General features: G+C 28.9%; 1 protein-coding gene across 2 annotated transcripts in view; it reads left to right on the forward strand.

Moving 5' to 3' along the window:
- LOC111640508 (KICSTOR complex protein ITFG2-like) overlaps window positions 1–13380 on the forward strand; it is a 39202-nt gene that overhangs the window by 6741 nt on the left and 19081 nt on the right. For both annotated transcript variants that reach the window (XM_023386520.1, XM_023386521.1), the window contains 6 exons: window positions 458–499; window positions 4080–4148; window positions 7884–7965; window positions 10089–10174; window positions 10357–10419; window positions 10517–10647. In XM_023386520.1, coding sequence (XP_023242288.1) covers window positions 458–499; window positions 4080–4148; window positions 7884–7965; window positions 10089–10174; window positions 10357–10419; window positions 10517–10647 — 473 coding nt within the window. The remainder of the gene's footprint in view (window positions 1–457; window positions 500–4079; window positions 4149–7883; window positions 7966–10088; window positions 10175–10356; window positions 10420–10516; window positions 10648–13380) is intronic.

Raw genomic sequence — 13380 nt, forward strand, 5'->3', positions numbered from 1 at the left:
TATTTTTTATAATGTGCTGAAAATATTTTTTATTTTATTTACAATTATTATTTTTTAAAGATAACTGTACTGTACTGTAGACTGTTATGCAATTGAGTATTATATTAACTGAGGTTTGTAAGAAACTTTGCAGTAGCAGTCAGCTAACATCAATGTAGATTGACCATCTGAATTTTTTCTAGGGAGAACATTGATGTCCTGAAATAATCTTGTTCTCCAACTGCAAATAATGAAAGAGATGCAGAAAAATCAAAATAAAGCTTCAAAAGAATTTTAAAATTTTGTAAATGTTTTTCTTACAAATCCTGTAAAATAAAACGTTTTTAACTAAGAATTTCATACTTATATTATAGTTTATGAGAAAGGAAAAAATATATAGGAATTTAATTTTTGTTTAAATTAATTTATAAATAAATAATAGCAATAATATAAGTATATTTATTTTCAATGTTTACAGATTACAACAACTGTTGTCGGTGATATTCTTAATGAAGGAAAAGTGAGCAGAAATTTTTTCTAATTAAGTTTCTTATACTATATTTTTATAATACTAAATTAAATAAATGTTGAAAAATTTATTTATTTATTTTAATTTACATTTATAATGTTTTATCAAGAAACTAAACGAAAAGTTGTAATGCCCAATATGACTAATACATCAAGCCACAGTTTTACAGCCACTTTCTAACCAGGACTATCTAAATAATGAAAGAAAATAATGTAAATTGTTATACCAACATGTTTTTAAAGGTGTTAATACTTCAATATGTATTAAACAATATATGTATTTAACTAATAATAGCTGAAGAGGGTTTGGACCTAATACCTACTGAAATGCATATTGTGAACAATTTTAAACATGGAATTTTTTTAAATAAATGTTGCTCTTTGATGATGATGTCTCCATTTCATTATTTCAATAGTCTTGGTTAGAAAGTGCCTGTAGAATTTAATGGTGTGACTTGTTTGTGATATTGAACATTACAACTTTTCATTCAGTTACTTGATAAAATTTGCATAAGTCATCCTGAGTAAAAAGCAATGTAAGGTCTATTGTTTTATGTATTTATTAACATTTATAAAGTCTTTAGGTATGTGATTATCAAAACAACAAAACTTAAAATAAAACAGTAAGTAGTTATTTTACAGTTATACATATCCAGTTTTCATTAGTAGAGAAAGACATTCTTTAATTTCATGTATTTATAAACAATCTCTAAAATGTTTAATTATGACAGAGTTATTCTCTAGGACATTATCAACTTTTTACTTCATTATATAGAATACTTGCTTACCCGTCGCGCATTGCTGCGATCTCAGAAGAAAGGAAATTCAAGCAAACTCGTTATGATAAAATTCAATTTACATTTTATTATTTTTATTGAAACTTATTATTATTATTCATTTTCATCGGGAAAACATTTCAAAGTGTCGTTTCAATTCTATTTATTTATTGGAGTGTTTGTGGATACACGATATTTTTTGTTTTTCCCTCTGGTGTGTACACGAATAAATCGGAAGGTTTTTCGACGCGTGAGCCGGCCACATACAGTTGTCCATGCGAGAAGCACGGATTCTCCAAATTTAGCCCACACACTCGCTGCGATTGTCAGAAGTGCGATATTCCCCATTTTTATATATATTTTTTAATCCTTTATAATTTTAATTATTTAATTGCTCCTTCCTCTCTTCCTTGGCATGTTGTGAAATTTCTGATAGTTGGATAATAAACCGTTTTATTGTAATTTGTCTTTTTAAATTATTTTGAGTCGATATTAAAATTTGGAAAAGGGGGGATACCTAGATCGGTAAAATACGCGAATTTCTTCCTACAACTTCGGTTGTTGTTCGGGGTACAGTTAAGGTTTTAACGAAGTTCGAGCGAATACATAATTAGCAAAAAAAGTCGAAATAAAATGATTAAACAAAAATTATTATAAATATCGTAAATAACAGTTCACAAATGCATATATAGAGATATTTTTTGAAGGGGGGAAATGGTCTTCACAATTTGAAATCGATCGAACACACTGTGCGCAAATGCTTGTGTAAATGCACACCATCTATCGTAGGATAAATGTACTTCGCGGGAGTGTATTAAAAAATTAAAAAAACTTTCCAAAGTTTTATGGCAATCGTACTATGCCACAAACCTTCGCCAGAGTATAATAAACAACTTCCCAAAGTTTCACGGCAATCGGATAAATGGTGTGGTAATGCATGAAGGACACACACACACACACACACATTCATTTTTATATATATAGATTTTAAATCATTGAATTATTATTCCAAAGATCAAAGTTCATTTACAGATTATTTGCCCAAAATTAAGAGATGACATACTTATATATTCAGCAATTACAGCTGAAAGCAATTAGGATATATTGCAATATTAGATTTATTTTATGGCATAAATATTACCACAGTTTGATTTTAATGTTTCAGTGATTGATATTATTCACAAAGAACTTCTGATTAACATTATTTTCTCATGTCAGGTATACTATCGTTAAAGAATACCAAATGTTCTACTATAGTTATTTTATGATTAAATCATATAAAGTAATTCTAGTGAATAAGTTTAAAAATAGCCACTAAAACTAGATGATACAAATACACTCACTACATACCAAAACATCAAGCAGTTGCCACCAGCTTGAGGTTAGAATAGTCCTGTTAACATAGAACAAACTTTAAATGAAATGTTTCAGTGTTGAAAGTAGAATGTGATAGAAAAATTATTTTGATGTTAAGACATTTTATTCCAATTGGTTATTGGTTCTATATTCAAAATACTATTCTAACCTGAAGATGGTCACTGCTGATTGACCATCTTCAGGTTAGAATAGTACAGTAGACCTCCCCTATAACACGGTAGATATGTTCCGTGTTATATGAATTTTGTGTTGTATGAGTCACTTAAATACATGAGTCAATTACAGCCCAGCACATGTGCAGTTTAGCGGCTACAGCTGTTTGAAAGGTTTTCTTCCATAAAATTAATCGATTCTAGACTAATTTGACTCAACATTTCCAAAACGCATATAATTTTTTGGGAATAATCCATATAAACTATGCTATAAACAAAAAATTGTAGGATTATTTATCAAGTGCGCGCTGTTCAACGACGCCATTGCTTAAGCTTGTTTTTGTCGCGGAGTGGTTCATCGAATGGAGGGAGCATGTTTCCTGACAAGTTATTTTTCTGCGAAAAATTTGCTGAACTTTGGAGACATCATAAATATAAATATAACTATGGAGACATCACAAATATAAATATAAATATAATTTTTTTGCCGTGTTATATGAACCCGTGTTATAGGGGGGTCTACTGTATTTTGAAGATAGAACCAATAACTAGCCAAAAATTACCACAGAAAAAAATTCACATAAAAAAGGAATTATGTAACAATAAAAAAGACTTTTCTTTACTAGACATAACTGTTTACAAAATCTTTTTCTGAAACAGTAATGAGAAAAAATGCATGGAAAAATATTTTAAAAATTTCCCATGTTTATTCTCCATTACATAGGGATAGCACTATACCTGACTAACCCACTGCTGAAAGGTTAAGACCACAGGAAATGTTTGTTTCTATGTACATGCTTACATACTGTTCATTCTCTGCTGGGTTTCTTGGTATATAGTGATTGTATAACTCTAGTAAATAAATAATTGACCAAATTTATGGAGTCACACAATGAAATAATGCTAATAATAGTAGTTTTCAATAATTAAACTGATTACTTAAACCTATATTCAGTTATATTTTTATACTAACAGTGAAAGTAATTCAAATTTTATTAATCAAATGTTATAACTAACTACTTAGCTAAAGATAACTTATATTCAATACTAAATAAATGTTTCTATATATTAAATGTTCAATACTGAACAAACATTTTTCTGATATTGAATATAATTAATTGAAAATTATAACTAAAGTATTAGTTATAGCTTTCAATGAATGGAAAAGAATCAAAAGATGATGACTAACTTCATATTTTGTATTTAAATATAATCTAATTAATTACTTTACATTAATTAACTAATTGTATGAAATATTTATTTTAAGAATTTCTTAGTCACAATAAGTAATGAAGGATGGTGTCATATTTTTGATGTGAAGAAGGATATGACTATGGTAAGAAACTACTTTTCTTTTAGTTTAAAAGAATTTTAAAAACAATTGTAAAAGTTAATATAAATCTATAATATTATGGCATTAATTTAAATATGAAAATTTAAACTTAAATATACATTCATAAACAAAAACATTCTTTATAGCATAAAGCATTAACTAGGATTGCCACTAGCCAGTGTACAGTACATGCCAGGCATATCACAATGGTACCATATGAACATGCATATCAATTGCATGTTTTAACAATATTATTGGGTGAATCAATCAAATTGATTAACATTATGCATTTTCTAAAATGTTCTAGCTAAGGTTATCATTTATGTTGGGAATAAGCTTAAAACCCCAAATTAGTTTATCAGCTTTAATGGCATAATACAGGTGTATACTAATTTGTATTACATATATCATCATTTTTGTACATGCTTCAGAGTTCATGTTGTATCATATTCTTAAAGTGTTTTTAACTGAAGAACAGGGATTTTATATGATGATTAATTTCATATGCTAAATATACTGATGGAGACAAAGGAGAGGATGATGATGTAATCTCTTATATTCCAGTTGAGAGATGACATTATCATCCTCTTGAAGTAATGCATTATAATAACAAGAAACAAATTGCAAAGCACGGTTTCATATCATTAAAAGAAAGCATTATAAGTTTGTATAATCCTAGGCATAAATTCTTTAACTAAATCATACTGCTGAGCATCAAATACATAAGTCAACCTTAAATTATCTTACAATCTTTTAATGTCTACTGCCTAGTTATAATCACAATTTTTATTTCTTACTTGTAATATTTGAAAATTATAAATTTGCCTCTGTAAGTCACCACTAGGAGCTTTTAACAACATAATCCAAAATCTTAAATTCAATTTAATATGTTGTAAATTTAATTGTGACTTTTCAAACTCTCCAAAATTTATATCTCTAGAGTTGCTGAGAAGTTCCAGTTTGAATAAATTTTTTATAAAATAAAGTTGTACCTTTTTACTCATTTTCAAAACATGTAAACCCAAGATGGGAAAAAAATAACCAAAAATTTCACTAACTTATTAAATCAATATCAAAGATATTTAATTTAATATTCCAAAACATAAAAAATGTCAATAAATGAGGTTTTCTATTTTTAAGACTCCACTTTTTTTAAGATAAAAAATTGTTTTTCAAATAATTAAAATTTAAACAACAGAAACTGAATAGCATTCATTTGCATAAATTCTCACACTTTGTTTACTGTATTTTTTAGCATATAAGAAAAAAGGCTGAAAAAATTTCTGTCTTATATGGAAATTATAAAGTTAAGAAATAAACTGGAACTTTTTAATACTTGTAAGCACACAATAACACCTTACTTGCTTAGGGTTAAGGAGATGTAATCATTAGTTGATGCTACTTCCATTTAGTTTAGGTTTTATATATTTTTATGGCCCCAATTATTTGTAATTTTTCTCTATCAAATATTAGACTCACTAGCCTTGCTTTATTCAAATGGGAACTCCCTGGACTCAGACGTATATTGGGCCAATGCTGTTACGTAATTATGTGTGGATGTATCGTACTTATGTTCTTTAATTCTTGTATCCAGGTATCTGTAGGTTCCTACATACATTGAAGGTCTGTTAAATCTTGAATCCACTAAAGGAATGATGTATATCCCAAGGGCTCATAATTTGTTTAAGGCAACTTTATCATTTGTAAGTAATCTGTATATTGTAGGAAATGCTTTATAAGTGAGTTGGAAGTTTTATACACCAAGATGGCTAAAAAGTTAAACTTGAAGTTGCATTTACTCAGTCATTTTCTTTCTCCAGTCATCCCCAAACATGTTAAATCAAACTGGTTAACAAATTCCTTGAAACTTTTAAACTCAAAGTCTAAATTTTTTCCCCTGGTTGATTCAAGTTAACCAGGTTCCACACTGTATTATTATTATTTGTTATATCTAAGCAGCTTTTTCATGCATTTGTGTAGAATATTTTAATTATAAATGACTTCTTTTAAATTCCTTTTTCTCTGATTAATAAAAGTGTGCTTTCTATTCATATTTTTATTGTTTTTTTTAACCAGAATACAGTAAAAACATTTGGGACCAAAATGCCAAAGCCGTGAGATGGTTTAAATTAAATAGACAATACTTTCCTTAAATATCCTGTGCTGAAATGGGGATTCATCTTATATTCTATAAAATGCAGTAGTTTATATTCTAATTTATGTTTCAGAAATTTGGTTAAGGTTTTATCATTGTAAGTTTCTTCATAAAATCTTTGTATTTTACATGGAAAAGAATCATATGGCACAAACACATTGCTTACATTTTTTGGAATAGAAAATAGAAATTTAAAAAATAATAATAAATAAATAATAATCTTTATGTGACTGGAGGGTTGGCATCTCTTTGATGCCTTGTCATGACTGACACCACCATGTCTTCGTTGACACAGAAGCCGCAACGGCAAGTTTAGTTTGGGTTAAAAAGTAGGTCATGCAAATGGCCGCTTGAGTAAGTGATCGGGTTCTGGATGGAGACAGAGAGACAGCCTGACGCAAGTAAAGTACTCAGACACCCAAGTTAAAAGAGGATATACTCCTAGGTGTGAAAGTTGACAGCTACTTGACAAAGTTGATGTTACGACGTTAAATTGTTTATGTTGAAGTCCAAATTCTCACATCTATAAAATAAACATTAAAAAATCCAGGATAAGATACAATTAAAATAAGATACATTAAAAAAAATACAATTTTAAAGACTAAATACAAAAACCCTGTTTGAAGTCTCACAATTCACAATCACCAGAACACAATTAACAGTAGTAGTTAGCCTTTCTTTATGGGATTTTCTATTACTATACTTATGCAAATTGGTTAAAAGTTCCTGTGACATTAAATGTTTCTTTATAAAATAAATATTAAAATATACAATATTGAAGACTAAATACAAAAAACCTTTTGAAGTCTTCTGAATATTCAATCACAATAAAAAATAAACTTTGGAAAGAGTTTATGAATGTTATTTAGTTATATTAATGCTAGTTATTTTATGTTAATTTAATGTTACTTTTAATTTTATAAAAGTAAAATTTAAAGAATTATTCTACAAAAGTCATTTAATAAAACCTTTCACAAATGGGTCAAATTTACCTTAAGTAGCCAAAATGGTGGCACTTTAGTTAAGTTCATTTCATTTCCATTAGATTAGCTACATTTTTAGTAGACGTTTCCTTTCTTTTTTTTATTTATTTTGTTCAAGAACTATCATGAATCAATAACTAGTGATGTTTGGCACTCAGTGGCCTGCCAGTGGCTCCCCTCTGGGAGGAGTCTGTCTGGACCATGAACTGCTGGAGTGAGGGCATGTTGGCTACCTAAGGTAAATCTAACCCTCAAATGATTTTAAAAAATTATAAAACTATCATGATTTAAAATGTGCTGTATTTGTTTTAATTCAGTGTAATTTATGTATTCAGAAATAATTATTTAAATTAAATTTATTTTTTAAATGTGTACTGTGTTATTTTGTACTAAGATATTTCATTAATTTGTTAAATTTTACTAATTTCAGATTTATATAATAGTGTTAGTGTTTTATTGTATTGCACTATGCTATTATACAAGTAGCATACAATACAATACTAACCTCAGTTTTATATAATACTTAATCCCCTTGTAATGAACTAAGGTTTATACAATAAAGAATTGAATTGAATTGAATATATTATTTTATCTAACTAGAGTGAAGAAAGAAGGAATTTAATATCATTTCATACTCAAAGATTACCTGCAAACACTAAAACTGCTGTAATTGCAGATATTGGTAAGTTAAAAATGTATAATCTTGCAAGCATATCAGATTAATTTATTACATAAAAGTAGAATAACTTTATTATATTATTATGAATTATATTAAAGCAAATTAGCAGTGGCATGTGGTGACATTTGATAATAGGGAAGCTGTGCTGGCCCTGGATAGAATCATTGGAAGTGTTATAGAATAGTTTGGTGTGTAGTATCCACCAGCTGAACTGCGTGAAGTTGGTGCTCTTTATAGCACATGTGCAAATGCATATAATCTAGCTGCTTTACACCATTCAAATATTTTCACCATGGAAGCTGTCCTGTATTCAGCAATATAGAGCTTCCATTGTGAATATCCATATATGAATTTATATTAGAATATACAATAGCAATCTTATCATTGTTTTTCACATGTATAGAAATTTGTAATAAGATGCATAATGCAGTTATAATAAAATACTAATTTTAATTAATTCAAAGTACATTAAAATATGAAAATAATCACACAATATGTATTTATATTTTAGAAAATACAAGGAAAGCAGCCCTTCCACAGCTTCCATGGACAGCATGCTGCTGCAAATTAGCGATTCTGAACTTAAAAATATAGTAAATCCCATCAGTCCAACTTTGCTTGATTCAGATAAATTTTCTTGAAAAAATTGTACAGTAAGTTAAAATTTTTGAGAACATGGAAAAATGTTTTAAAATTTGAGCTCATTTTCTGTAATAATAAATTCATCAATATAATCTACTAAAGCTGAGGTAATCAAACTTAAAGTTTCTGTATACAGCTGATTATAGTAAATTACTGTACTGTATATCCACCTTGCTTTCCGTGTCTTCAGAGTAAAATACCCTACTAACTTGGACTTTTGTAAATTTGAAAAACTTTCATTCCCTATTAATTTGAGTTAGTGGTTTACTATATTCAATTTTTCTCTTCCCATTTTCAATTATTGATAGAGCATCTACATATAAATAAACAACTCCACTAACTAGATACTTTAATTAAAACCAGTGTCAAGTAGGCCTAATGGTATGTCAGAGACAAAGTGATTTTGTCTTCTGCTTGGAAGGTTCCATTTTTCTGGAGGGGGTCAGCTTATCGTGACATATTGTCACCAAGATGGTCAGCCATCCTGGCTGAGGCAAATTTGGATGTGAGCTACTGACTCAGCTCCAGATTGGACCACCAAATCCCTTAAAAAAAGATAAGAGGACTAGACTAAATGGGCAGTTTTTACAGTTTTTATAGACAAGTTTTTAGAGTTTTCCTTTGTAAAGTTTCAAGTTCATGTTTACATCTGAACTTTGGCAGCAAGTGTCAACTGGACATCAACGAATACTTCTTTACTGGGACAGTCAAATGGTAGTGGTAAAACTCTATGAACTCATCCATCGAAGTGATCCAGTTAGGTACACCAACCCGGGCCATAAGGTGTCTTTCTGGTAAACCCAGACATGTTACTTAGACAAAAGGAACGATTGTTAGATTAAGACAAATTGAATGGATTTATTTGTTGAACTTTCACTACCAGAATGTCTGGTTTTAAAAGATTATCAAAATATAAATTAAAAATTAATTATAATTATTAAAAATATTGCATGATAGCCTAACTTCCTACCTCTAGACAAATTATTTCATATCTTATTATTAACTTAGCCTTTTATAGTCTGATAACTCGGCAGATTGTCTGGTTTTGTTAGAGCATCTGCATCTTTCTGATTGAAAATGCAATTTCTAAATATTCTCGAGAAATGAACCTAAATAGCCTAATAACTGTCATTTGATTATAGTTTTTCCAGTTTGAAAATTTCATTACATAAAGCAAGAAGATTTTACAAATGTATCTCTCAAAACAAAAATTATTTTATTGTGAAATAAAATAAAATTATTTTATTTTATTCTACAGAAACAAAACTTATCTGAGAATAAAAGAGTTTAACCTGATTCTTAAAAGTACATAGATTAATTCATAAGAATATTATTAATACTTACTTCAAATTAGAAAATAATAAATATACTGCTAATCTGCTATAATAATAATAATAATAAATTATTTTATACTGAAATCATTTGTATTCTACTTTTACTACTATTTTATTAAATATTTTATTATTAATAATGTCTTTTTGAAGATGGAGACGGCTCTATGGAATTAATTTTAGGCTTAACTGACCGTGTACTTAGAACTTACAGATGGGCAAGAATACCCCAATCATCGGTAATTGCAATTTTATAAAATTCACAAATCCCTATTAACTGTTTTTAATAAAATTCTTATATTTATGAATATAGTTCATATTTTAATAAAACAGGAGTAATCAAAAATTATTTTAAGATGATTGTAAAGACTATTTAACTATTATTAAAATCTTTAATTTTATATTTGATTTCTATTTTTAGAATACTATTGAAGAACCATTGGGGAAATTAGTTGGATTACACAAATGGGAATTTGCTACTCAGGTATTGTCACAATATATATTGTAAAAATGACATTTTAATATTTATTATGAGAATTATGCAATATTGGAAATATTTATTTAATTATTTAATCATATAGATTGGTTCAATTTCATTAAATCCAGTAGTTGAAGGTTGTCCAGATGTTATTGTTGCTCAACCAGGAGGAGCGTATATAAGATTAGATTGTACATTTCCTGAAAATGAAGAGATTTCTGAAGATGAAAAAGTGTAAGTGAAATTCTAATGTTTACATGATATCATATACTATTTTAATTTATGGTTCCATGAAAGAACAGAACGTGAAGAAACAGAACAGTGACAAAACAGGACTATGACAAATCAGAATAGGGAAAAAATAAAACATTTATTATTTAATACATTTTTAATCAATGCAGGTTGTCCATTCAGCATAAAAACATCAATGTATAGATCTACAACATTTAAATGAGTAAGTCTTTCACAGATCCCCTGTGGCTCCTTATCGGTTTTCATCAAAACTTATCTGGATATACAGTACAGAATAATGAGATGAAACATTTTTGTTCTAGCAAAAGTACAAATAAACAGTGCCTACATTTCCAAGAATACTAAGTAAGTCTAGGAATGTTATGGGAAATATTTTATTGAAAGTGAATAGGGATGCTTTGGAACACTTACCAAAGCAATCATCATTCACACAAAATCTTTTTAAATATAAAGAAACTTATAGTCCCACCAACTTATAATCCTCCTAAATGATTTTCCTATCCCAAAGAAGTATGCTGATCTTATTTTGTAAGATATGGGAGCTGATGACCCAGAAAGAATATTGGCAATTGGGAATGATCATCTGCTCTCAGAATTAGACAAGGATGTCATTTGTGGAGACTGAACATTTGATAAAGTACTTAGCATGTTTTATCAGCTGTATACATGGCATGCTAAGATTGGAAATTCATATCCTCTGTGTATTTATTTTCTTTTGAAAAAAGAATAGGGATACATACAATAGAATGTTTACTGTATTGCAACAATTGGTGCCCAATATAATACCCCAAAAGATTCTACATATTGCATAGTTGGTGCTAAGATTTTGAAAATTTTTTGTAAGATGTGGTTTTTCCTTGAATACAATTCTGATTTCTAGCTAGGAAACCATAAATTATTACCTCTCAAAATTATTGCTTTTTGTTGGTCTTGGCTTGAATGATTTGCATTGTTCATGATTCTTACTCAAAGAGCAAGTTCAAAAACACTTGTTTTCACTCTATGATGATTACTCTCATAAGTATATGTGATACATGTTATATGCTCTACAGGATATACATGGGTTGTTCTGGAAAATTTAAAAATATTGCCACAATCTCTCCAGTTTTAATTTTTTTTCCACCACTTCAAATTGTTTATCACCACTAGTTTTACTTAATAATTAATGCAAGTGCTGGTAGCCTTATCTGTTTGGTGTCAGGAAAGCAAAAGTAACATGTTAAACTGTCACTTACAAGGAGAGGGCCAGATGTTCAGGTCTCCGATTCAAACGAAACTTGGTGAGCACTTGGCCTTAAGCACAAACAGCTCCTTGTCCAAATAATAGGATCCACTTTTGAAATGTTTCCAAAAAAAGTGGTATTTGAAAATTTAGTGTATTGCTTATAAGACTTTTCTTATAAGCTATATACTAAATTGCTATAGCTTATAAGAAGTTTCAACAACATAGAGAATAAGATGCAAGGCACTAGAGCTAGTCGATGTAGGTTTGATCTTCCAGAATTTTAGTTTAGTTTTTTTTGTGTGTTAGTTTATGACATTTTATTATTTTATTGCATTATTAGCATTATTTTCTTCATATTTAATGCTTATAAAACAAGCGATTAAAAATTGTAACATCATTTCCTGCATATGGAAAACAAGTCTCTCTACATTTAACTCTTACATTGTTAAATAAAATTTTCTTCATATTTATTTTCAGATATGGTGGTATTGTGCAGTAATGTCTGAAGCTTGTTTTCTTGTGAGGACATAGTAAGTAAAATATGTGAAAATAAATGTGAAGAAATAAAAATTTTATTTAACAGTGTTAAAAAATTAAATCTACAGAGGCTTGCTTTTGCTAAACAGGAAATGCCATCACAGTTTTTAATCTCTTTTTTTACACACTTTAAACCTGAGGAATGATAATAGTAATTATAATGCTAATGATGTGGTAAAATAAGAAAGTTATACATTAAAAAAACAACTAAAATTAAAACTCTGAAGGTTCAAACCTACATTGTCTAGGTCCATTATCTAGGATCTTATTCACTCAGCTATCACCAATCTAGGACCTGAAACTTAGAAAGACTTAGAAACTAAATGCTAAATTTTCAGAGGCCCAATTTTTGGAAGGATTGAGAAGTGGATCCTATTATTTGGATAAGGAGCTGTTTGTGCTTAAGGCTACATGCTTACCAAGTTTCATTCAAATTGGAGACCCGAACATCTGGCTCTCACCTTGTTAGAAATAGCAATCATTTTTTAATAATATTTACTTTTTTGGCTGTTATATTGGAATGTCATTTTTTGGCCTATTGCCAAAAAATAACACCAATATTTTTACATTTTTCGACTCAGGACACCTTGAAACATCAAGAAATGCAAAAAATTCAGGGGTAATTTTTGTATGTATGTGTGAGTGCCCAGATCTGATAAGTTCTTATAAACTTTTCTTTTTATAAACTTTCATGTTCGTTTTAAAATAAAACGAAATAACGATTAATTATATGGAAAAAGGAATGAACTTTTTTCCAACATTTAATAAAAATCTGGAAGGATACAATTGTATCTTTCCCCAGATTCACTTCCTTTCAGAGGTGACGCAGCTTCCTAGTGTGTCACCTGGAATCTACGATCAAAATTTAACTATTGGACGATTGTAGGAAAACTAATAAGGCCATGGAATAAACCCAGGAGAGACCCCCTGATAAAAAGGAGGGGTTGAGGAGT

The sequence above is a fragment of the Centruroides sculpturatus genome, unplaced genomic scaffold (genome assembly GCF_000671375.1).
Source record: "Centruroides sculpturatus isolate CEXI.00-Female unplaced genomic scaffold, Cexi_2.0 scaffold1233, whole genome shotgun sequence".
In the NCBI taxonomy this organism is placed as follows: Eukaryota; Metazoa; Arthropoda; class Arachnida; order Scorpiones; family Buthidae; genus Centruroides; species Centruroides sculpturatus.